The sequence below is a fragment of the Mesoplodon densirostris genome, chromosome 20 (assembly GCF_025265405.1).
Source record: "Mesoplodon densirostris isolate mMesDen1 chromosome 20, mMesDen1 primary haplotype, whole genome shotgun sequence".
Taxonomy (NCBI): Eukaryota; Metazoa; Chordata; class Mammalia; order Artiodactyla; family Ziphiidae; genus Mesoplodon; species Mesoplodon densirostris.
The window spans coordinates 20736283-20760104 of record NC_082680.1 but is presented as its reverse complement, the minus strand read 5'-3'; the positions used below and the strand labels follow the sequence as shown (position 1 = coordinate 20760104).

At 43.3% G+C, this 23822-nt stretch overlaps 1 protein-coding gene across 9 annotated transcripts in view; it reads right to left on the bottom strand.

Annotated features, from left to right (window-relative positions):
- Positions 1-23822, bottom strand: part of DLC1 (DLC1 Rho GTPase activating protein) — a 407252-nt gene that overhangs the window by 4686 nt on the left and 378744 nt on the right. For 4 of the 9 annotated variants that reach the window (XM_060085710.1, XM_060085708.1, XM_060085711.1 and 1 more), the window contains 9 exons: positions 19251-19332; positions 12927-12990; positions 9569-10992; positions 8942-9118; positions 6342-6501; positions 6034-6232; positions 4139-4352; positions 2444-2558; positions 608-826 (listed from right to left, as the gene is read on the bottom strand). In XM_060085710.1, the coding sequence (XP_059941693.1) occupies positions 608-826; positions 2444-2558; positions 4139-4352; positions 6034-6232; positions 6342-6501; positions 8942-9118; positions 9569-10992; positions 12927-12990; positions 19251-19332 (2654 nt within the window). The other 5 variants (XM_060085714.1, XM_060085713.1, XR_009530776.1 and 2 more) reach the window with 5 other exon arrangements.

Sequence of the window (23822 nt, the reverse complement as noted above, 5' to 3'; positions counted from 1 at the left end):
GGGACCCATATTAGGGTCAATGTAATAAAACTAAGATTTATCTGCACTCCCAAGCCTGCATGGCATCCGACTGCTCTCATTGTTTCTACTCAAGGTGGTAGAGACAAATCAACAAATACCTCCATGCACCTATCGTGCAAAGCAATGCAGGATGCCTCTGCCCTTAAGGGGCTTTCAAGTTAACCACCCACCCACCCAGCACTCCCTGCTCATTAAAGGGCCAAGAGAAGAGTGACTGAGAACAGAAGAGAGCCCAAGGGGATTTCAATCAAATGATGGAAATATCTAAGCACATCACAAATGCCCAAAGGCCCAATACCATTAGTAAAACATTCCAGGGAATTCTAGTGTGTTTCTGTGGAACCAAAGGATTTCATTAGATATTTTGATTCCCCTGACACGTGTTCAATGAGTACTATTCCTTACTGAACTGGTTTCCACTCTTACCTGGGGGATGTGAATCACCTGGCTGCCTAGGCTCTATAAGGAAGGGAATGGGTGACAGATCCCCAAGGAGAACTGTGTTGGCAAAAGGGTATCTCGTCTCTGATGAACACAAGTCCTGACCACTAGAATTCAAATGGCTGACAACAGGGAGACGACATACCTTCTTATAGGATAGCTCAGCCTGCTCAGATGTAGAGTAGCTGACCCAGCCTTTGAATTTCTCTTTGACCTCTTTAAACAGGCTGTCCACACAGTCCTGGAGGAAGTGTTGGTAGTTGGCTGACTCATCATTACAAAGGCGTCCTAATGCTTCTAGGGTAAGCGGCTTCAGCTCTTGTTCGGTGTAGGAATTTCGACATCGGCTCATTTCCTCAGGAACCTGGGAGGGACACGAGAGACATAAAGGAGGTTTGTTGCCCATCAGAGGAAGCGGCAAGATCCTCAAGGCAGTGCAAGCAGTCCAGTCCCCCTGCTTCCAACAGATGGAGGAGTGTCCCTGCCGACCTCACGTGGTACCGTGAGGATGCAAGCAGATCACCTTCATAAAGGTACCTAGAAAGCTTATTTTTGTGTGAGGTCCTCTTCTTTAGAAAGGTACAGTAGGAGAGTAAGTGATTAAAATAGGGTGTACATTGACGAAGACAGATTTTTTTTAATTGAAGTACAGTTAGTTGATTTACAACATTACAATAGTTTCAATTGTACAATATAGTGATCCAAAAACTTTATAGATTATGCTCCATTTAAAGTTATTGTAAAATATGGGCTATATTCCCTATGCTGTACAATATATCCTGTCGCTTATTTATTTTATACACAGTAGTTTGTACCTCTTAATCCCCTTGCCCCCACACCCCTCTTACCTTTCAAGCCACTAGTTTGTTCTCTATTCCTGTGAGTCTGTTTCTGTCTTGTTATATTCATTCTTTGTCTAATTTTTTTAGATTCCACATGTATGCAATAACATACAGTCCTTGTTTTCCCCTGCCTGACTTATTTCACTAAGCATAATACCCTCCAGGTCCATCCCTACTGTTGTAAATGGTAAAATTCAAAATTTCATTCTTTTATTTATTTATTTTTTAATTGTAAAAAATTTGTTTATTTATTTATTTATTTTTGTGGTACGCGGGCCTCTCACTGTTGTGGCCTCTCCCATTGCGGAGCACAGGCTCCAGACGCGCAGGCTCAGTGGCCATGGCTCACGGGCCCAGCCGCTCCACGGCATGTGGGATCTTCCCGGACCGGGGCACAAACCGCATCCCCTGCATCGGCAGGCGGACTCTCAACCACTGCGCCACCAGGGAAGCCCCTCATTCTTTTATTTTAGTGGCTGAGTAGCATTTCATTTTATACACACACACCCCCTCCCCACCACATCTTCTTTATCCATTCATCTGTTGATGGACACCTAGGTTGCTTCCATTGGCTATTGTAAATAATGCTATGACCATTGGGGTGCATGTATCTTTTTGAATTAGTGCTTTTGTTTTCTTTGGATATACCCAGGAATGGAATTGCTGGATCCTAAGGTAGTTCTATTTTTAATTTTTTAAGGAATGGCCATATTGTTTTCCATAGCAGCTACACCTCAGATACAGAATTTATTTCAGATAATTTGTTACTTCTGCTTTCTAAGTAAAGGGGTATGGAAATAGGCAATTTCATTAACATATTAACTCTAATGAGCTTATACATTATAAAATACATAAATAAGACATTCTCAGACTACATATATAATCTTCAGCTCTGGAAAAGACCTTTTGGTTAAGATGTGAACAAGTTGGGACTTCCCTGGCAGTCCAGTGGTTAAGACTCCGCTGTCTCAATGCAGGTGGCACAGGTTCAGTCCCTGGTTGGGGAACTAAGATTCCGCACGCCGCACAGTGCGGCCAAAAAAAAAAAAAAAACAAGACGTGAACGAGTACATGGTACCCAAGATTTTGTCCTCATTTACATCATCCTTGACAAATAACAAAACTTCCCACCTCCTTACCTGGAAAAGCTTCTTGCACTCAGCAACCATATGGGCTAGCCCTTGAGTGGCAGCAAGATTTTCATTCAAATCTTTCTGATCTGGTTTGCCCAAGCTTTGTTTCCTTTGCATTACCCTAGAGACAGAAATAAGGGAAGGGAAAGATTCAAATACTTATATATTTTTAATCAATGTGTTATTCGAGGAAACCTAAAGGAGAGAAAAAGACTTTCACTGGAGGCTACTTGTCATTAAGTGGTTAAAGGAGAGCTTTACTTTGGTCACTAGAATGTCTCAGTTGTATCAACGATGCACAGAAAACATGGAAGAGACTGTCTCCAATGAAATCTAGGTTATTTACAACCATCACGTTAAATAGGTTCCTATTTAAACAGGGCAGCTTGTAAGGTCTATACCCTGTGGGGTGGCAGGAAGGAAAGGCAGCTTTGAGGAGTAGGTGGGTGGGAGGCACTTGTCAAGCGGCTAAACAGGATCATTCTTTCCAGTGTAAATAAACAGGAGCCCCTCCTGTCAGTGAGAGAAAAGTCTATTGTTTCCTAGAGCTTTTGTCTTAATCTTATCTCATCTCTCTCTTTTGCTCACCTCTAGCTCTCTATCCCATTAAACACAGAACTAGTTAATTAAGCATTGTATGGCTTTCAGAAGCAAAGCTAACTTCACTAGCACAACCAGGCCTCATGCCTACAGCTAAGAAATATTTGTCAAGTTCCTTTACAGCTGGGGAAAAGGATCAGCAGGATGAATTTAGTAGGAAGGGGTTAGTGACACTTCACCATGAGGCCTTTATACGAAATATTCATATAAGTAAGATGATCCAACTGGTTCTGCCATTTTTTCCTATCAGCACAGGCAAGCTATTCAATACTTACTTAAGTGACCTGCCCTGCAGTCTTGCCTCATGTGTAAAATAGATACTAACAGGAGCTTCACCTCCTACGATTGTTACGAGGATTAAAGAAGATAATCAATGTCCAGGGTGTAGCCCCATGCTGGGGACAGAATAAGTGCTGAGCAAAAGAGCCTTTGTTATGTTCCAGATTCCTCGACTTCCACAGTCACTTCCATCTTGTCTACATCTAAGGAGAAACTTTGCAACAACTGGTTCAGCTGAGTCTTAACTTTGAGGCTTAATGTCATCCTTAGTCATTTCAGATCCAGCTCCTTTCAACTTTCCCACACAGGCTGGCAGCTTGGTTCTACTGAAGAAGCCAAGGCAGCTTGGTTTTATTTATGCAGAAGCCCAGGCAGCAGGGCTCTCGTCCTCCATCCAGTTTTTGAGGTCTGTAAACTCTCTTGTCTGTTTGCCGGCAGAAAGTATGATGACAATGTTACAGAGAGCACTGGGGGGAGGATCAGGGGAAACACCTGCCACCGCAAAGCAGTAATGCACATCTCTCTCAAAACCTGGTTGAAACTAGATTGTCTAGGAAGTCACACCCCCAGGGCCAAGAAGAAAGAATGGAAGCAGCACAAGGGAGGAACGTGGGCTGTGAAGGAAGGAGGTCAAACTCCTTTTTGCTGGATGCAGGTATGAATCCAACAAAAACACAGGGACAGCCCTACAAGGAAAGGGAGGCGTCTTCTGTCTAAAGAACGGAGCACGCGCGTGTGTGTCTCACCGTGCACGTGCGCGTCTCACCATCACACGTGCGCGTCTCACCATGCACGTGTGCAGCTCACTGGACCTGTCCGTACCTTGGAGAGGAGTTCTCTCTCTTGAGGGTGTTGAGGTGGAAGAGGGAAGGCGCCAAGCACACGGCCAAGTTGGTGGGAGTCATCTGGTTCTCCTTCACGGCTGCTGTGACATCGCTCAGGAAGTAGAGGAGGGTCTGCAGGACCTCCCTGTTCTCGTCAGGCAGGAGCATGATCGCGGCCTTGATTGCCTGGAGGCGCTGGTCCTTGGGCACATCTGCACGACACCCACATTTACCCCATCAACCCAGTGATCTTCCACGTACGTTCGCAAGGAAACGTCCCAAAGCAAATAGCGGCATCAAAGACCTCAGCCCAGCACTGAACAAGCACTTGCCAAAAGGGTACTTGAGGTTAAGACGGAAGGAATTAGGGATGGCCACCAGCGTCACCACCCGCAAGTACTTCCTGCCTGTGGAGGAGTTACATTTTTTAAAAACCCACAACGCCAACATACTCGTGAATCCACCTCAGAGTGCAGCTCCAGATGATGCCTGCTCTTTTCTTTTACTTTACAGTTCTTTACGGTTCTTTCTTTTCTAAGTACTTTTTTGAAACTCCTAGTTTACCATTCTTAATTACTGAACATTATAGGCTATACTTTTGTTTAGTTTCAATGAGAAATCTTATCAAAGACATACAAGAGGATGAGAACGGAGATTTCTTCACCTTGACTACAAAATGTTCAGCATCTCGGCGGACTCTCCTAATTTCAACTGATCTGCTCATTCTTTAAATGGGGAAAGGAAGCTGCTAAAATATTCCATTTAAACAACAGATATGTTTAGCTAGTAATTTCTTTAAGTTTTAGAAAGCCCTACTGAGAGGCTACTATAAAAATACACGCTTGAGAAATAAACCCATAAAAAATATATAATATAACAACATAATGTAATGTATTATAACATTATATAATATATATGTATAATACAATTATAATGTATTATATATAAATAAATAAAATAATACACGTAGAAAATGTGGAACACAACTTTCAGGTCTCCTTTACTAGGCAAATTTTTCTTTTAAAAGGCATGTGGTGGAAAACTGAAGTCACTCAAATGCAGCTCCATAGGATGAACAGATTAAACAGCTCCATGGTTACAATACATAACAAATACCTTGGTGGGGGAAATGTGACCTGTGTTTTCATAAAATCTGAAAGGACGAAACAAATAATGAAGTAATCCAGACCAACTCCATTTCTCATAAAATAAAGTCCCACGTGCCAGTTCTAAAGACAATTCAAGCACTGAGAGAAGCTGCTTTTAAATTACATTGCTGTAATACCACACTGAGCCCAGAAAAACACAAGGCTGTAAAAGCTATAATCCTGATCTTGATCATTAATTCAGACCACTGTTTGCTTTAAGCTCTGCTTAAAAGTGAGATGGGCATGGGTATTGTTTTCCCAAGTATTTCTGGTAGAAGCTGAGATGAATAGCAGAAAAAGATTATTTATTCGTTTTACAGCAAGATAAAACACACAGACACCTGTGAAACTTTAAACACAATAGGCCCTGCTAGAGAAATGTGAAGCAACTGCAATGCCTACAGACAAGGCAGAGAGAGAGAGATCTCGGAATCTGCTCTTTTCAGTATCTTAGATAACACTGTTCTGGAAACGAATGGAAAAAACGAGCTCCTGGATCAGAATGTAAAAATGCACAGTTGCTTCGGTAATTAGAGAATGATGAGAGGGAAATGTATTTTTGCATTATTCAACAGGTACACAGAAACCTGCTCCACAAACAAGGAGGCAAGGAAGAAAGAAATCGATGACGTATTTCTAAGAGATCATCATGTGGGTCCAAGAGAATGACATCAAAGGAGCTACAGGTTTCAGCTGACCCCACTTTTCCCCACTGCCAACAATGTCAAGATCAAAGAACACTTACATTGGTAGATCTGCAGAAAGGTTTCCGAGAGTTTGTTCGTCATTAGTGGCTCAGGAAGATCTCGAAAATACTGCTTCAACATGTCTGCCACATCATAAGCAGACTGCCCCTCATAGTTGACACAATCAACGGCGCTTTCATTCATCTGGCGCAGAGCCTGAATCCGGGATTTGACACCCGATTTTCTGAAGAGTCCAACCTATTGGGAAAAAAAAAAACATTAAGCGTTTTTTCACTGCAAAACTAGAAGAAGATGCATGCATCTGGACTCCCATGATTAAGCGGGACCTGCAGGCAGCGGCTCTCACCTGATCCAGACAATGGTTGCGGAGGTAGCGCATGGCCTGCTGAATGCTCTGGGGGAGGGGCTGTCCTGTGCGCTGCACGTTGACCGTCAGAGGGACCCCGAATACATGCCGGTCCTTGTAGTCTGGAACCTTGATCCTTTTCATGAACTTGGGCACAGCCCTATTGAAAAAATATTGGGGGTTGGAGGGATATGTTTACTTGTCTATGTTTTTGTCCATCTGTGCAGTTAAACCCTGTGGGCTCTAGATCTGTGCTAATAAGGTAGCTATTTAAATTTAAATCAAACAGAACTACAAATTCAGTTCCTCAGTTGTATCAGCCACATTTTAAGCACTCACTAGCCATTTGGGGCTGGTAGTTACCTACTGGACTGTGCAAATATAGAACATTTCTACCACCACAGAGAGTTCCATTGGACAGTGATGTTCTACATCCTCTAAGGGTTGGGGCTGTGAGGCCCAGTAACAGCCCCTCAGCTGGGGATTCTCCTTCCACGGGTAACTCTGAGAACTGGGTCTGTGTTCCTAAGGGAGGTGATGGGCTTCCTTACAAAACGGCGGCACAGAAAGGAACAGAAGGAGAAAAGAACAGTCAAGCCCCTAAGTAGGAGCTTCAGGACGGAGTTGAAAAACAAGTTCCTGTTTGTCCTGAAAATGGACAAGAATCATTTCTAGGTTCTTGATGAGATCAAAAGTATTTAGGATAAAAAAAGATCAGGACGAGAAAACAGCAGATGCATGATGCTGGTCTGACATAATGAGAACCAACTCCAGAGCTCAACAGTGGGGGCCAAGCTAATGACCCGAAGTCAAAATAAATTCTCCTGCTGATGACCCCGGAGAATATAACATCTTTAGCTTTCTAAAGGAAGACGGAGAAGAACAATGAGGGTTTTGTGAGCCTTAGCCAGGCTCCCTGGAGTCCTGACACCAGGTCCAGCCGGAGCAGTATATGCAGCAGCAGGAAACCCATGTCATGCATTTAATGCTGTCAAGCAGAAATTTCAGCTCTACAAATGACCTCTCTAAATGGGACAAGAAAGGGCAAGGCCGAACAGGAAAAGAACTTTGTGTAGAATTTCTCCTCACTCCGTGGATCCCACAATGCGAGGCTTTAACATTTGGTTTGGACTCACTGGAAAAACTGACCAGAACCCAGGAGGTATTATGGACTTTCAGATTCTTGAGGGTTCGGTGGTGCTGGTGGGGGCAACCCAGAAATGAGAACGTAAAGTATGCAGTTTTAAATAGCCAGCCGGGAAACCCTGACTCGAAGCACAGAGGAACACGGCGCAAGGCAGACTGCCTTGACTTTTGAGTGCTTACCCCACAGCCAAGGCGTGTTACTGTTTATAGCTCAAGGAAAGGTAAAACTGAAGCACACAGACAAATGTGTGTTTCCATACAGTTAAGTATATGGTATCACGGCTATAAGTGTGCATAATACTCGCTTTGTCGGGGGAGAAAAGCCCAGTGGCGGAATGTGCAAGGAACACATTACGATCTCCACCGAGAATCTGAAGCATGTGGGGATAAACCAGTCAATACTTATTTCTGTCATTCAGAACAAACAACTTCTGTATTTAGCAGGGCTCACATAATAACAGCCTTTGAACAGGAGATGCTTTGATGCCGAAGTTAACCTCACTATGAGTCCCAAGGAGGGGCGGAGCTGGAGAGAGAAGGGTTACATTGCTCCGCTGACTCTCCGGCTTGCTACCGAGCGCTACTCAGGAATTGGGCCACTTCTCCATTTTTATAAAGAGCGGTAACTGTGCAACTGGATAATGAACACTTAGACTGGTGAAAAGACTTAAGGATACCCAGCTGACACTGCAAAATGCGCTGGGATGTCAATGTAGAGACATTTCTCTGCTTTGCACTCAGTAGAAAAATTAAAATATGCACATAATGGGTCCTATCCATGACCCATCCAGCCCGACAGTCTACATCTCACACTATACACACCAAGGGCCATACTTTTGAAAGTATGGACAGCTCAATAAATTTTATCTTCGTATATTATGTTAGTCTATGATATCTTAGAGTGGTGAATTCCTTAAAATGATTATCCACTGCTTAAGAGTCTGTTGGAAAAAACAAAACTAAACTCTTTAGCTCAGGTAGATTTTTGTGATGCTGCAAACACATCAAAAATGATTTCTCAAAATGTGCACAAAGAGGGGTACAAAACCAGGTACTGTACATGAAGCATTTCAAAGTTGGTCTCATAACACCTTATGGTCTAAACAGTTTTCTTCCCCTCCTTCCAAATTATGATCTGATCCTGTACGTGTATCTGCCTGTGGTGGGCTATTCCCACCACTGGGAAGGAAGCGCCTGGGCGATGAGCTGGAACAGTAGAGCATTCTCATCCCATCGACTGGCGATTTGCTACTCAGAGCACTGAAAACTCAACCAAGCCTGACGGAAATTCCCTAAAGCTGTATTGGCTTAAGCAGTGTCAAATGTAGCCTCAAGAATGCAGAAACTGACTGCATTAGGATGATGGACTAAAGATACAGGATGCAACTGTCCTATCCTCAGTGTTGGGACAGCATTGGTTGAGAACACTTTCACTGGACAGTTTGAACCCTTACCAGCTAAAACCATGCTTATTAGAAGGCGTGTATTTCTCCAGCAGGGCGGTTAACTTCAGGAGGGCGTATTTCTGCAGCAGGTTCATCTGGGCCACAGACTGGCAGTTAATCTGCAGCGATACAGAGTTTAAGCTGGGCCGATGAGAGCTCTGGAAACTGTGCCATCTCAGCCTGTGCCTGCGAGAGAAGGCGGGGAACGTGAGTGAGTATGAAAGCTTTTTAATAGGTCGATGCAGAGTCAGCAGTGGGCCGCTCACTGGCCTCTTATATTAGGAACTGAGAAGACTCAACTTCCATTCCAGTCTCTTTTTTTCCCCCCTGTGGTAAAATATATATAACATAAAATTTACTGTCAACCACTCTTAGAGCACAGTTAAATACATTAAGTATTAAGTACACCCACAGTGTTGTACAACCATCCGTACCATCCATCCACAGAACTTACTTCATTCATCTTCCCAAACTGAGGCTCTGGTACCCACTGAACAGTGTTCACTCTTTTAGGGTGGTAGGATTTCCCCGCTGTGAATGCCGGACTTATTCCCATCCCCCTACGCAACGAGCAGAAGCAGCCTCCTCTGACCCCTCCTCCTCAAACTGGGTGGAGAAGGGAAGAAAAGCTCTTACCTGCTGGACCTGGTCAGGGAGGCCCCGACCCCAGAATCCCTCCTTTCCGGGATGTCTGAGGGCTCCTCGGGTTCGTTCAGTGAGTTGCCCGTGCTGTCCAGGTCGCTGGGGGTGGCTCGGTCATTGTCCACGTCCAGGTGGATCTGCTTGGGAGAGGACGGGCATGGAGAGACCGAGTCCAGGGCCGAGTCTGAGTCTCCCTCGTCTGAAAATTTCTCCGACCACTGGTTGACTATCCTCTGCATCCCCTTCACGTGGTAGAGGATGTCGTCCAGCTCGGGGAAGATGTCCTCGTTCTCCAGGTCGGCCAGGTCACCGGAACTGGAATAGAGGATGGAGCCGGGCACGTTGTCATAGATACTGAGGCGGCTGGTCATGGAGCTCGAGGAATTGCGTCTCTTAAGTTCCTTGGGGCTGTCGCTGCTATCTTCCCTCCTCAGGCTGATATGGCCAGGGCCGTGGAAGCTTCCAGTCCTCCAGTTCACAGAGCTGTTATTCCCTGAGGGAGAGAAGTTGCCATTGGAGAGGGCTTTGGGGAAAGTGCCAGGCTTGTGATCTTCTGGGATGTAGAACACCGCGTCCTCCGGGTAGCTCTCGCAGTTTTTAAAGTTCTGTTCCATAACGTTGTTGAACGTGGACTGATTGAACGGATCGAAGCCCTCTAGGTACATGCCTCCCCGCTTGTTGCAGGCACTGAGGCTCCGGGTCCTGGTGACGGGACTGGGCGTGCTGACGTTGCTGCTGGTCTCGGACTGGCTGCTGCTGCTGCTCGTCTGCGTGGAGTTGGAGACGCTCCTCTTCCGCACCACGGGGACGTTGATGCGGTTGCCGTTGAGGGCGGAGATCTCCACGCAGTTCAGCTGCTTGAGCTTCTCCTCGTCCACCCCCTCCTGCAGGATGGGCCCGCTGATGATCAGCCCCAGCTTGGACGGCACCTTGTGCTTGCTGTGGTGGGAGCCCTTGAGCTTCAGGCTCTCCATGCGTTTCAGCAGGCTGTGCGTCTTGGACTTGGTGTTCTTCTCGTGGCCTTTCACGCTAAAGCTGAAGCTGGACAGTTCCTTGGGAGAGGGCAGGCTGCAGAAAGAGTCATCGTTGCCTACGAAGGTGCCGGAGGAGCAGACACTGGTGATGGAGTTAGTCCGGGCCGTCGCCGAGCCCCCGAGGTGGGTCGCTTGCGTGGCGAGGCTGCTGGTGCTGCTGAGGCTGCGGACAGAAGCCACCTCCTGGCGCTCGCTGAGGTCCGTCAGCACGCTTTCACGGCTGGGGGCGTTCTTCAGGTGGGGATCGTCTGGGGACCCAGGGACGGGGTCCTGCTTTGGAGAAAAGACATCGAACTCTTCAAGCCGGGACCACCTCTTGCTGTCCCTCTGGAAAGTCCATTTGGCACTTATTGCACAAGGCTCATCCTCGTCCGAATCCTCGCTCTGCGGAGACAGAATGGAACTGCTCATCCTCTGGGACTGGCAGGCCGCAGGGGGCAGTATGTGCACCAAGGGCCAGGGGCCAGGAGCCTGAGCATAACGACAGCTGTGTCACTTCCCCCCTTGCATCTTCATTTTATTATTTTAAAAAAATAACCGGGCCTCCCTGGTGGCGCAGTGGTTGAGAGTCCGCCTGCCGATGCAGGGGATACGGGTTCGTGCCCCGGTCTGGGAGGATCCCGTGTGCCGCGGAGCGGCTGGGCCCGTGAGCCATGGCCGCTGGGCCTGCGCGTCCGGAGCCTGTGCTCCGCAACAGGAGAGGCCACAACAGTGAGAGGCCCGCGTACAGCAAAAAAAAAAAAAAAAAAAAAATAACCAAGATGTATGTAAAGAATTTAACAGGAAAAAGCCTGACCATGTGTTTCAAGCTGAATAGGAGTTATTTAATGGAAATGGTGGGATCTATAGGCTGCTCTTTAATTGCTCACAGAGGAAACCTCTGAGATCTGTGAAAATTCCAGGCATGTAAAATATTTTGAACTGGAGTTAGCAGTGGGTAGGACTCCCTCTGGTCTGCCTTTAATTTTGCTGTCTGTTGATAGTATGTGTTTATATTCCCTTCTGCAATTAAAATGGTGGTTTTCAAACACTTTAAGAAGATGGGTACCCGAAATCTCTAGCTCCCCTAAAAGTACACACGATCTCCTCTAACGGATTAATGGAGACGCAAAGCAAGGTGAGCCATCCCGTCTCTTCAGCGGGTCAGTGGGTACTTCTCAGCCTCTTACCTGTTCCTTTTCGTTCCCTCCCCCACCAACACGGGAACCAGAGTTAACGCCACAAGTGTCCTGTGACGTTTCAACCTCAGACGTGCTCCAGCCTTTTAACAAGCCTTCACAAATACCCAGTCCTGACAGCACGTAACGTTCACAAACACACAGTGACATCTCCGCTGACGATGCCTGATTTACTGGTGGGGCTCAGGGTCACCGTGTGACAGACCTACGGCATCAAAGCCCTTGAGGCGGGCTATCAAAAGGCACAGTTCAGTGTGACGCATGTCCTTCCCACTGGTGTGGAGAATCTCCTGAGACCAGAGCTTCCCAGGACAGTGAGAGGAGAGCATTAAAGGCTGACTTGCAGACTCCTCTCCACAGCTCAGCGGGTGTGAGGTTCCAGCTCATTTGTTTAAAAGGTTTAACTCCCCCAAGGAGGCAACTTGCTGTAGGTTAGATAATTAAAATGGGTACTCTGAACAGTCAGAAATATGTTCTTTGACCAAACTTACTCCTGTTTACTCTAATTTGTGACACTCACTCCCACTACTACACCCACCTCTTCTCCTAAGATCTCGTAAGACGTCCTCACATTTCATACGCAGAAGAAAATACCATCTGAATCGGTTATGTGCCACCATTTCACTAGAATGTGTGGGATTTCCTGCCCTCCCTCTTCCTCCTCTAATTCCTTTTCTCCCTCCAAATCTCTATTATTCTTCCATATCCTACCAGCCAGCCTTCACTGCCATCCCTACAGCTTCAAAACACAGTTACTGTTACATATGGGAAGACAGAGTTCCCAAGAACTTCAGCTTTAATTTCTGTAAGGAGGCAATGCAAAATCCACCGGAATTCCTTAAGCCTCATCCGTTTAATATGTCACAGGTATTGAGCTAATGAGGCAAAAATCACAGATGATCTTCTCAGATCAAAAACAGCAGGCAAGACACAATTTATTGGCTGGCTGCAGCTCTTGGTTTCAACTACTTAAGGCCACACAGCTTTTGGTAAACCTGACTGGATTATAACATTTAAAATGTCGATATTTTTGGACCACGGAAGTAAGAGTTTGAGAGACAAAATCGATCGCAAAGTTCATAACCCAGTTTTTGACCTGCCCCCTTTCCTCCCACCATGCTATACATTTTATATACTCACTCTCTTCCGATGAGGACTAATTTCCAACTTCATCACCGCGCATTTGTTTAAAGTATTCAGACGCCTACAGAGCAAAGAAATAACATTAGCAGAGACAGGAAGCCACTGATGGGTGGATAAATATTTTTTCCAAACAGCTGACGTGTTTAATCGAGTTTCTTTGGATCCATTAATATCTATAATATAGAAGAGTACTTGAAACTTCTTTAAAAAGTGAATAGTTTAAAAATATTTATGTTTCACAAGTTTTCTCATTTAAATTTAATATTACTATTTTATAGTAAAATGGCACACTGTGGTGGTTCTGTCTGGTGCCTCTTATTCCTCACAGAACAAACAATCCTCAGTGAGGACAGTTATTCTTTCAACAACCCCTAGGTTGAGTCATTAGGTATCTCCACCCGGTGCCAAGAAATAAAAGGCAGTGATGTCTTCTTTCACAGAAATAGAAACATGAACAAGGAACCAAGCAGAGTTTTTGGTAAATAAAGTGTATTCTATCTCAAATCAAAATTCAAATATAAAAATAATCTCTGACAAATAATAACCTTAGACAGCCTGTTAAAAAATGCAGTAAGTTCTGTATAGAAATTTGAGCCCTCTTTAACACCCAATTCTTTTTTACAACTGCCCATACAGGATAGGATAATGCATGGTATAGTCGCAGCAACAGCACAAATGACTAATTAAAAAATCTGTATACTTCAGCTTCAAGGGTGAATATCTTTAAGAGTTCAAACATAAGCACTTGAATCAGATTCTTCTTTGGAACGGGAGTCACATTTTTACTCTGAATATTTTTTACCCCTGCCAAAGAGTAATAATTTAAAATTAGGAAAGTAATTTAGCTTCACTGAAAATGAACTACTTAAAAAAAAACAAAACAAAACCCACCTCACTAGTAAGTAATGAAATAGCTGAAAAAAAGAAGCCCTTTACATGTGCAGGAATAGATGGCATGTAAAAGTCTGAAGGACAGCTTTTCAAGCCCCAATTCTTTCTAACATCTTCCAGATGATCATCACTTAGTCTTCCTCAAATGGACCTTTAACCTATCTGCTGTCTGGTACCATCAGTTTTCCAATTTTTCCTAAGATTGCAATTCTTCCAATTCCACAGGACAAGTGCATTTAATTCACACAAACTCAAACTGACCATGAGCCCTCTTCAAGGCTCTATCTTTCTGATCCTGTTCTTGCAGCCTGTCTAACAACTTGGATGCAGGAGGGTAGAAAGTATTTTTGCCTGCTGATAAGACTGCCTTTGATTTCATAGATTATGTGGTAGCCTGCTTATAGGATAAACAAAGATAACCCAGAGCACCTATGTTCAGGAAAATTCTCTCTCATGATGGAAAGGGAAAGAAAACAAATAACGAAAAAAAATCCACAGACATTAAAACGAGTGGATATAAAGTCCCTTTTTAAGGGGCATTCATTACTTAAATGACTTCTACCCACAGTGTTTTAGTTCTCAAATGTTTTTCAGATTTAAAGAATAAGGAGGGTCACAGCTAGTCTTAGGTCTGGGTTTCATTAATCAAACCTGTAATCAAATACCCACTTGACATCATTTGGGCTGTAATGCTTGAGGGGTGTTTATAACCCAGTTTACTAGGCGTGGATGCCTGTAGGGGTGGGGGAGGGACTTGCTTCACAAGCTCCAGATTTGAGTCCAACAGAAAGGGCCAAGGAGGTCATTTTTGTAAAGGTCAGTGTTACCTTTTTCTATCCGTAGCACCAAGCTAATGGCGCTTCGAAACTGAAGCCCAGAAGTTATTCCCCGAGGTCTCCGTGGGATTCATTTGACCCCTAGGAACCTCCAAAGTGGTGGGATGTTACCGATTTAGAGACGTTACAGACACGAGGTTGTAGCTCTGGCTTGCCGGAGTCGGGGCTGCGTTCTAGGTCAGGCATTGTGCCTGGAGCCTCATGTGTGTGATTTCGTCTTGATCCTCACAAGAACCCTATGGTAGAGATATTACTATTTATCTTCATTTTATAGATGAGGAAATGGGGGCTTGGAGTGGACACAAACCTTGTCCAAGGCCACATGACTAAAACATGGTGGCTCTGGCCCTCAAAAACAATATCTTCTGGGGCTTCCCTGGTGGTGCAGTGGTTGAGAGTCCGCCTGCTGATGCAGGGGACACAGGTTCGTGCCCCGGTCCGGGAAGATCCCACATGCCGCGGAGCGGCTGGGCCCGTGAGCCATGGCCGCTGAGCCTGCGCATCCGGAGCCTGTGCTCCGCAACGGGAGAGGCCGCAACAGTGAGAGGCCCGCGTACCGCAAAAAACAAACAAACAAAAAAAACAAAAACCAATATCTTCTGCATTCCTTCCTAAAATAAATGTTAATCAGGATAATGCATGAGAGCAGCTTCTGTCCTAAGTATGGCTCCCTCCACTGGTATCTCCCACCGTCCGTCCAGAAGCCCTGGCCTTTCCCACCCCACAGGGCCCTCACTGGCTCAGCTCCTCAGGAATGTGTCAGTCTTATCTGCTGGGCAACTTGTACTCTGCTCTGACAGGGGAGGGAGCACAGGGTGAGCCATCAAAGGTTCAAGAGCTTTGCTGGAGGGGGCTGCAAGCGCCCTGATAAAAGCATGGCCGGCAGGGACCTGGGCCTCACGTATTCCAAGTGAAAACAGGGAAAGCAGAAGGGAGGTGAGAAAGGAAAAAGGAACGATTTCCCGAGTAGACCTGACAAATAAAAATTGTTCCAATCCTTAAAGATATTTTCTTGGAATGAATGCAATTGCTTTTCTTTTAATAGGACCAAAACAGTAACGTAGTTGAAATCTACTATGTGGCCGGCTGCTTCACAGAGCTTAGGCACTTCAAGGGCTGTTTTACAATATAGTGCAGACTGGAGATGATACTACGAATATCTATTTGTCATTACATGATTATCACCTTATTTGCATAATTCTTTGCTGTACTCATAGGAGTCAGTTGTAATCCCAAAGGAAGATAGCGAGATGGGATATTTTTCAGAAGCTATAAAGAGAAAGAACATTTCGTAAAAGGTACTGTAAAGAGTTGGTCACAGTTTGCATTATCACCTGTATACGCTTCAAGACAAGCGAATTACTCCTCCAGTATTAATACTGAATGTGATACTCTCAGAATCTGGGCCTTATCATCAGGGTTGGATTATACAGCAAAGCTAGCAAGATTGGGACAAAAGCCAATCTCTCCAAGGAAACAAGTACGTTTACCCCTTACAAGTGTGTGTGTAAGAATGTTGGTTAGCATTCTAAATCCAAAAAATCTAGTAGTTGCATACTTACAACTTTTGGTCATTACAAACTATTGAAGACAGTATCATTAACATTCTCAAGAAAACATTAAGCTACAAGTTTTCTGCTCTAAGTAGACTATTTTAAGAGATCAGCTCCTACCAGATTTTTGACCAAAGGAGCTTTAAGATCTGCAAAAGTTATAAGTACATGAATGTTTATAATAATCATTAAGCAGAACATGGGAGCGTATACTAGTGTGTACATGGGAGTACTTCATACGTGTGTGTGGGGGGGAGGCTGGGGTAGGGGGGTGGCAGGAAAGAGAAACCATGTAAGAATTATTTTGTTCAAAACAAATCTTAAAAAGTTTTACTTAGGGCTTCCCTGGTGGCGCAGTGGTTGGGAGTCCGCCTGCCGATGCAGGGGACGCGGGTTCGTGCCCCGGTCTGGGGGGATCCCGCATGCCGCGGAGCGGCTGGGCCTGTGAGCCATGGCCGCTGGGCCTGCGCGTCCGGAGCCTGTGCTCCACAATGGGAGAGGCCACAACAGTGAGAGGCCCGCGTACCGCAAAAAAAAAAAAAAAAAAAAAGTTTTACTTAAAGTAAAAAATTAAATATTTAATAATATTTTATTAAGGTAAAACTTTTCAGTTGTGTTTTTGTAACTATATTACCGTATATATTTAAAATCAACTGCTCAAAATATTTCAACAAGGCAAAAGATGGAGGTCTACAGAAAAGTCCATCCGTCTAGAAAAAAACTTGACAAAATGACAAGGCAAAATTTCAAACAACACTGTAGATTCAAGATTTGCTGGCCCTTTGAATTTCATGGGCTGAGAGAGTACATGGAAGAGGCCAGTCTAGCAGATGAGATGAATATCACATCAGCAGTTAAACAAGTATCCTCAACTACTCTGCTGACAGCTCAGGACCTGTAGTGCATTTTCAGGGAAGATGCCTGTCCCCACCTTTTTCTTCAGAACATTTGTTTAGCCCCCTTGAAGGAAAATCATTTGCCATGAGAAGTCTATTTATGCGAACACGTGGACAAGAGACCTTGGGTTTTCCATTACAAACAAGCTGATGACTGTTCCTGTGAATTCTGAACCCAACCTCAAGCCTTTCTCCACATACTCAACTCTGGGTGTCGGTTTTAGGCCTAATAATTTTTAAAGCACTTGACATCCATCACTGCATTTCCTTCTTACACTTAACCTATGAGATATTATTCTACACATAAGAGAAACTGAAGCCGAATCAGAATACACTTGCAGAATCCAAAGAGATCAAGGTCTAGCTGTTTTCAGGCTTTTCTTTTCACAAAAGATCTAAGAGTATAGACTTACTCCTTTTAATGGGAGGCAGCTTCTCTGATGGCGGTAAGAGCCAGTGTAGCCAGTGCAAATCACAAAGTACGGAGGACGCCCTTATCCCCAGAACAGGGTAACTACATTTCAAACTGATATTTAAAAAAAAAAAAAAAGAAAGAAATTCAAGAATCTAATCACGATCCTTTGGGCTGCAATGCTGCAGTGATATTTTTATAACCCAGGAATTCCTAAGCTGTTGCTGCTGTTCAGAGGGCACGCTCACTAAGTAGCTTGAAATGTGTGAAATGGATGATCTGATGCGGTAACCTAGTAAATATTTCCTAGGTTACATCTTAGGAGTGATGTCATCTCTATGCATTATCACCAATGATGAACTGAAAAGAAATTAATTCTGCTCCACAGCTAAGCATTCAAACATTTCAAAAATGTCTGGAGTAGTTTATATTCCAGATGCAGACTCTTTCCCTCCTAAACTGTGTTGGTGAAATTTTTTCATTCCAGATGACATAGCTATGATATTACACTCTAGGGAGTGGGGTGGGGAGTTGGAATTAAGTTTCTTCCAGAAAAAGTGTACAAACCCTGGACATTTCTAAGCAATCATTCCATTGAATTTGAAAAGTGACAGTATTTCTGTGGTTAATGTGACATTTTTTTCTTTCTTAAGCCAGGAGAACTAGTCTATTACTCCATTCTAAACATCCTACCTATCTTGCCCTAAAACCCCTGCTTAAATTAAGTGCTTCAAAAAACACTGTATTACATAAGAGAGGCAAAAATAGTACTTTCACAAAGCTACAACTGCTTTCTTTGCCTATAAAGGGGAAATAAATCCTGGGTGCCATTCAGCCTTAATGATGTTTTTCCAAGTTAAAATTAATATTGAAATTAAAAGAAAATTGTTTTAATTTTATGATCAAATCGACAAGTGAATTTTGTCCATGTATAATTTTTTTTCTCCAGAGTTCAGCTTTGATGGCTTATAGGTTTTGAGAAAAATTCAAAGGATGATTAACTTAAAATGAATAATATGTCATGAAGAATCAGAGGAGTGTCAGTGTCCTGTCATTTTCTGCTGCGTGTTTTTATTACTTCCATTTCGTTAAACCCTGCAAGATGCTCCTGAGCCTGAAGATCCACCGGCACCATGAACATGGGTTTCTGAACAGTTTTGTTCACATTTCCCATCAGTGCTCCTTTGATGGATGCCTGTCTACTTTATGTTAAAGCCTGTGCTGAGTTACATTACAGCCTTAGTTAACCCTACTGTTAGGACGGTGTGCCTGGGGAAGCTGAAGAGTTGCGGAAATGCTTTCCTGGAATTCAAGCAACGGCCCTCCTGCCTCTAGTCTGCCACAGCCCCTACTTCCATCTGTCCCTCTGGGCGTCATTTCCATTCAATACAACAGCGGCTCTGACTCGGTGAGGGTACCTGGCTGGGACTGCACAGTCAACTGCACTGCCTTAACCCCCCTATTCCAAGTTTCCAAACTTCCCGGACATTATCTGCTCCAGCAGTCGTATGAGCACATCCCAGAACAGTGCTATTTGAAGGGCAATACTAAATGACAGGAAGTTACTTATTCTAATCAAAAGGCCTATGATTTATAATGAAGTAAATCACTATATCCATTTACGGATCAAAACCCTGACATATTCAGAACAAAAGCCATCTCATCAATGATAAGTACTATGTTCTTTAAAAAGAAGAAAAGAGAAAGAAAACACTCAAAACATTTCCTTTTACCTGCATAAAGCCTCAATAGCATCTCTGTCCAAAAAATCATGCTCTCTCTTGACCAAGGAAATATCAATGGGGAACAGGAGATCTATAAGAAAAATAAAAACAAATACGTTTATTGAGCACCCAAGCTCTTGCCAATCCAGCCCAGCTTAGCAGAGGGAAGAAAACAAGGTAATTTATTGAATACTTACTGTTTGCAGGACACTTCACTCCCTGTCAAGTGCTGTGGGTATGTAAAGCAGCTTAAGACAATTTCATCAGTGTCCTAAAGGAGCTTGGAATAAAGTGGTCTGCAGAGTCAAATTATCTGTTGTCAAAGGTAAGTGGTTCAAACACTGTTCCACCTTTAAACACATCAGCAGGCAACAGACCTCTGCTATGTAAATTATAATTTAAACCAGAATGAATACCAGAAGGATGTTCACAGTAACGTGGCTGTTTTTTCCCTCCCATGTGTGTCTTTGCTCACATTTGATCAGGGAAGAGGCCACAGAAAACCGGGCCAAGGAAAGATCTAGAGAACTATGGTAGTTGTCAATGGAATCCAACCATTTGCATGACATCAAAAGCTAACGAGAATTAAGGATGTGCTATTTTTAAACAAATACTAGCACTTCCATATGGCTTTTCAGGAGTTTATATAACTCCCACTAAAACAAAAGGCCAGCTCTAAAGCAGCTGTAGAACAATAGAATCCCAAATCCTTTCATCCTTGGAAGAGTTCACTACTCTAAGAACACTCTAAGTTATATTAAAATCGAAAAGCAAAAAGGGGGGAAAAGTCAACTCAATCAAAGAATTCCCTTTTCTGTCCCTTGTTGATAAATACACTCCAGGAAGAGTAGGGAGGAAGAAGACCAGCAGCACCTGTGTGGAAATTTGCAACAGCTCTGGAAGTGCCACTAGATAAAAGCAAGTTATCCCTCTTTGGTGTTCCAAGCACTTGGGGTAAATAACGGGCCTTCCTAGTAAAATGCTTATAAAATATCATGAGGAAGAGTCCTGCTATGCAACTCTGTGGGTCAGGAATAGGCAAAATAAGAGCACTGCAGGACACCAGGATTAACAGAACCAAAAAATCGCTTTGGCCCCCCAAATGGCTAATGCTGTATACTGAAACAGACATCGCTATTGGTAGTTTTGGAGATGCAAGTAGCTAACAATGTTCTAGTTCTGGGGTTGACTAGGGAGCACATGACTGTCGCTTATGTTTTTATGGCTTCTAACTTAGGATCATTGGTTTTACAGGATGGCATGGAGCTCCTTATTCTTGGTCATCTGTTTTCCAGAGACTACACTTATGAGTACCTTTTTTTAAAAAAAATATTATTTAAAACTAACATAATGAGTATTGTGGTCTATTCTTTTTTCTGAAGGCTGGTATTAGATTAGTGATCCTGTTCTCTGAATGGTAAGACAGGCAGACCAATGAAGTAGCTAGAGCCTAAAGATTTATGAAGAAATCCATAAAATTCAGTATCACAGGATTTATCTCTTCATTACCTTATAGACCAAGTCTCTTAGGCAAATGATTAGTGGCACCACTATGGTGGCAATAAAAGCGAAGACTTAAAGTGAATGTAAACTATTAGTAAATAGAAGCAAGCCAGACTGTAAAGCTGTTTGAAGGTTCTGGCAATTGTATTTCACTTTGAACAGATAACCTGCACTCTAAGTATTAAAGGACAGAGCTGATATTAAAAAATATATTTTTAATACTTAATAAATGTAAATCATGAAGTTCACATGCCTGTTAGGTGCATCTGAGAAAGCAACTCTGTTATTTTAGCAATTCCTAACTCAGTGTACCCAGAGCTGTATTTTACTTTCCTGATCCAAATTAACTTTAAAATTCTGTTTAAAAAAAAAAAATTCTAGGATAGGTAGGGACTAAATTCAAGAGAAGAGTGAAATAATTACATCTTTTTTTTTTTTTTTTTTTTCAGTATTTCTCAGAGTTCTTCAGGTTAGGATTTAATCTTTCAGCTTGGGTTTAAGGGCAGGTTGTTTATATTGTCAAGGGCCGAAATAAAGGTAAACAGGAATCAAGGAATGAGTGGGATGGCATGTGGTGTGCGTGTACCTACCCTGCACGTAGGGGTAGGATGAAGGGGAGAAATTATAAATGCTCAGAGCAATGTACAGTATAACTTCAAAAGCAGGTTTATGCTTCAAAAGACTTATAAGTGTTAAGGGACCCCAAAATGTAACTTGTGAAAATACAGTCTGCATTTTAGGATTTGGAAAGATGTAAGACAGAGACCGGAACTGGATCTTAGCAAACATACACATCACAAGAAAGGGCTTCTTGGCAGCAAATCAACACCAAACTTGACATAATTGGAGGAAATTTAATTTCAAAACACGAGAACAAAAGGACAGCATGTTACTACCACTGCAAATGTAATTATCTTTCCTTATCTCCAGTAGAGCTGTGAACTGAAAATCCAATAGAATGCTGATCCACACCCCACCGCCACCAAAGCTCTACTGAGAGACAGAGACCACCAAAGCTCTACTGAGAGACAGAGATGCTGTAAACGGCAACAGGTCAAAAATTCTCCCAAAGGAAGGATAAGCAACTCCACCATAATAAACATGCAGGTTAACCAAACACCTTAAAAAAAAAGAAAGACGAAGGAAAAAAAGAAAAAGGGATTGGAGATATTCTCTGAAATGGAGGGAGAGTAAGATATTCTACATAGTCTAACTATAAAATAATTTTAAACCCACCTTCATGGAGAAATATCATACGTTCAGTCTGGGCTACAATGAGGAGGGACAGGCACTATTAAACGAGGTGAGGAACTAAACTAGCCGAGTGAGCCAGGGAAGTAAAACGACCTCTGTGGTCTCGCCCCAGTTTGCTTCCGGGGAGCACCCCCACCCCCTCTATATCCCTGCCGACCACGCTAGCATTTCCAAGCTGAAAACCTGTATCCGTTCTTAGTATGGGTTCATGGCATTTTGCTCATGCGTTAAAGAAGGATGCTGGTGACCACCAGCTCCAATTGAGAGCCCACTGCCATTGCTACAGGAAGCAGCCTGCTTGTTATCATCCTAGAAGGATGGAAGGGCAAAAGACACGTTTTAAAATCACGATTTATTGTGAGAAGAGTTGAACATCCCTGGTGAAATTTAACCTGGATCTTTCAGCGGTTTTGTCACATCATGGCTAAATGTCTCCCAGCATCTTCTTCCTCTTAAGTGCTAATAAAAAAAGGTGTATTCTTTAACTGTAAATTAACCAATATTACGCTTGCTTTTTGAGATTTCTGGCAATTTCTTTGAGGTATGAACTGTTTTATTTCTATAAAATATGAAGCATCTACCACAGTGGTGGGCATCCCTGTTGGTGCAGAATTAATACTGGCTTGTTGATTAGCTGAATGGATGGCTGGAGGGATGAATGGATGAATGGAGAGATGGAGGGATGGATGAATGAGAGACACCAGGTGCTGTCATCTCGGTAGAGTTAAGGAAACAAAGAATGCTCAAGTTGGAAGAGGGCTTGGAAGTCATTTATTCTCAAGGTAGGAGTCACTTCACTATCCACCCAACCTTGGCTTGAAAATCACCCATAAAATAGAGCTCACGAGTTCACAACTGTAGTTTTTTCTTAGTGATTTCATGTAGAGAACAATAAGCCTCCCTTTTAAATCAACAGCCTCTTCCCCTCGCCTTGCACAGAGCACACTCTGCCCACCCTGGGCAGCCTGAGGCTCAGGGCATGAGCGAGACTCAGCGTGCTCATCATCCTCAGCCTCGGCATCTCAGCGATGCCCAGAGCACTAATGAGAAAACGAAGAACTAGTAAAAGTCAGCCTAGGTCTTGATTTTTTTGAAAAGGTCCATTTTTTCTTAATTAAAAAATCGAATAACACAGGAGAAATAATATTCATCAAATGGCAATCTATGGAAAAGTGAAAAGCCTAATGACAGAGCGGAGAAAGATACCTATGACACATGACCAACAAAGCCTTAGTATTTAGAATAAAGAGCTCTTACAAATCATCAAAAAAAGCACAATCAACTCAGGGGAAAAATGGGCAACAGATATTTCACAGAAGAGCAAACATATGTGGCCAGATGACACAAAGAAATGTGCCTTATCATTAAAAATTAGGAAAATGGCAGTCAAAATCCATAAGATATCATTTTATATCCATTTGATTGGCCAAAATTAAAGTCTGACAATATCAAGGGTTGAGAGCATGTGGATAGACAGGATCTTTATATATTACAGGGAGGACTGGAAATTGGTACAGGAACTTTTGAAAAACTTGCATTATAAAGTTGAACATACATCTCTATCACCCAGTAATGCTACTCTTAGGCAAACACGCAAGGTAAATTATTTCACGTGTACCGAAAGAGTGCAAGAATATTCCCAACAGTACAGTTTATAAAAGCAAAACAAAAACCCCCCAAAATGCCCACCAATCAGAGTGTGGATATGATAAACTGTGGCATATCCACACAATGGAGCATTACACAGCAGTCAAAGGTGATGAACTATGAGGACACACAGTATGGAAGAACCTGAACAATAATAAATGAAAAAATTAAATCATA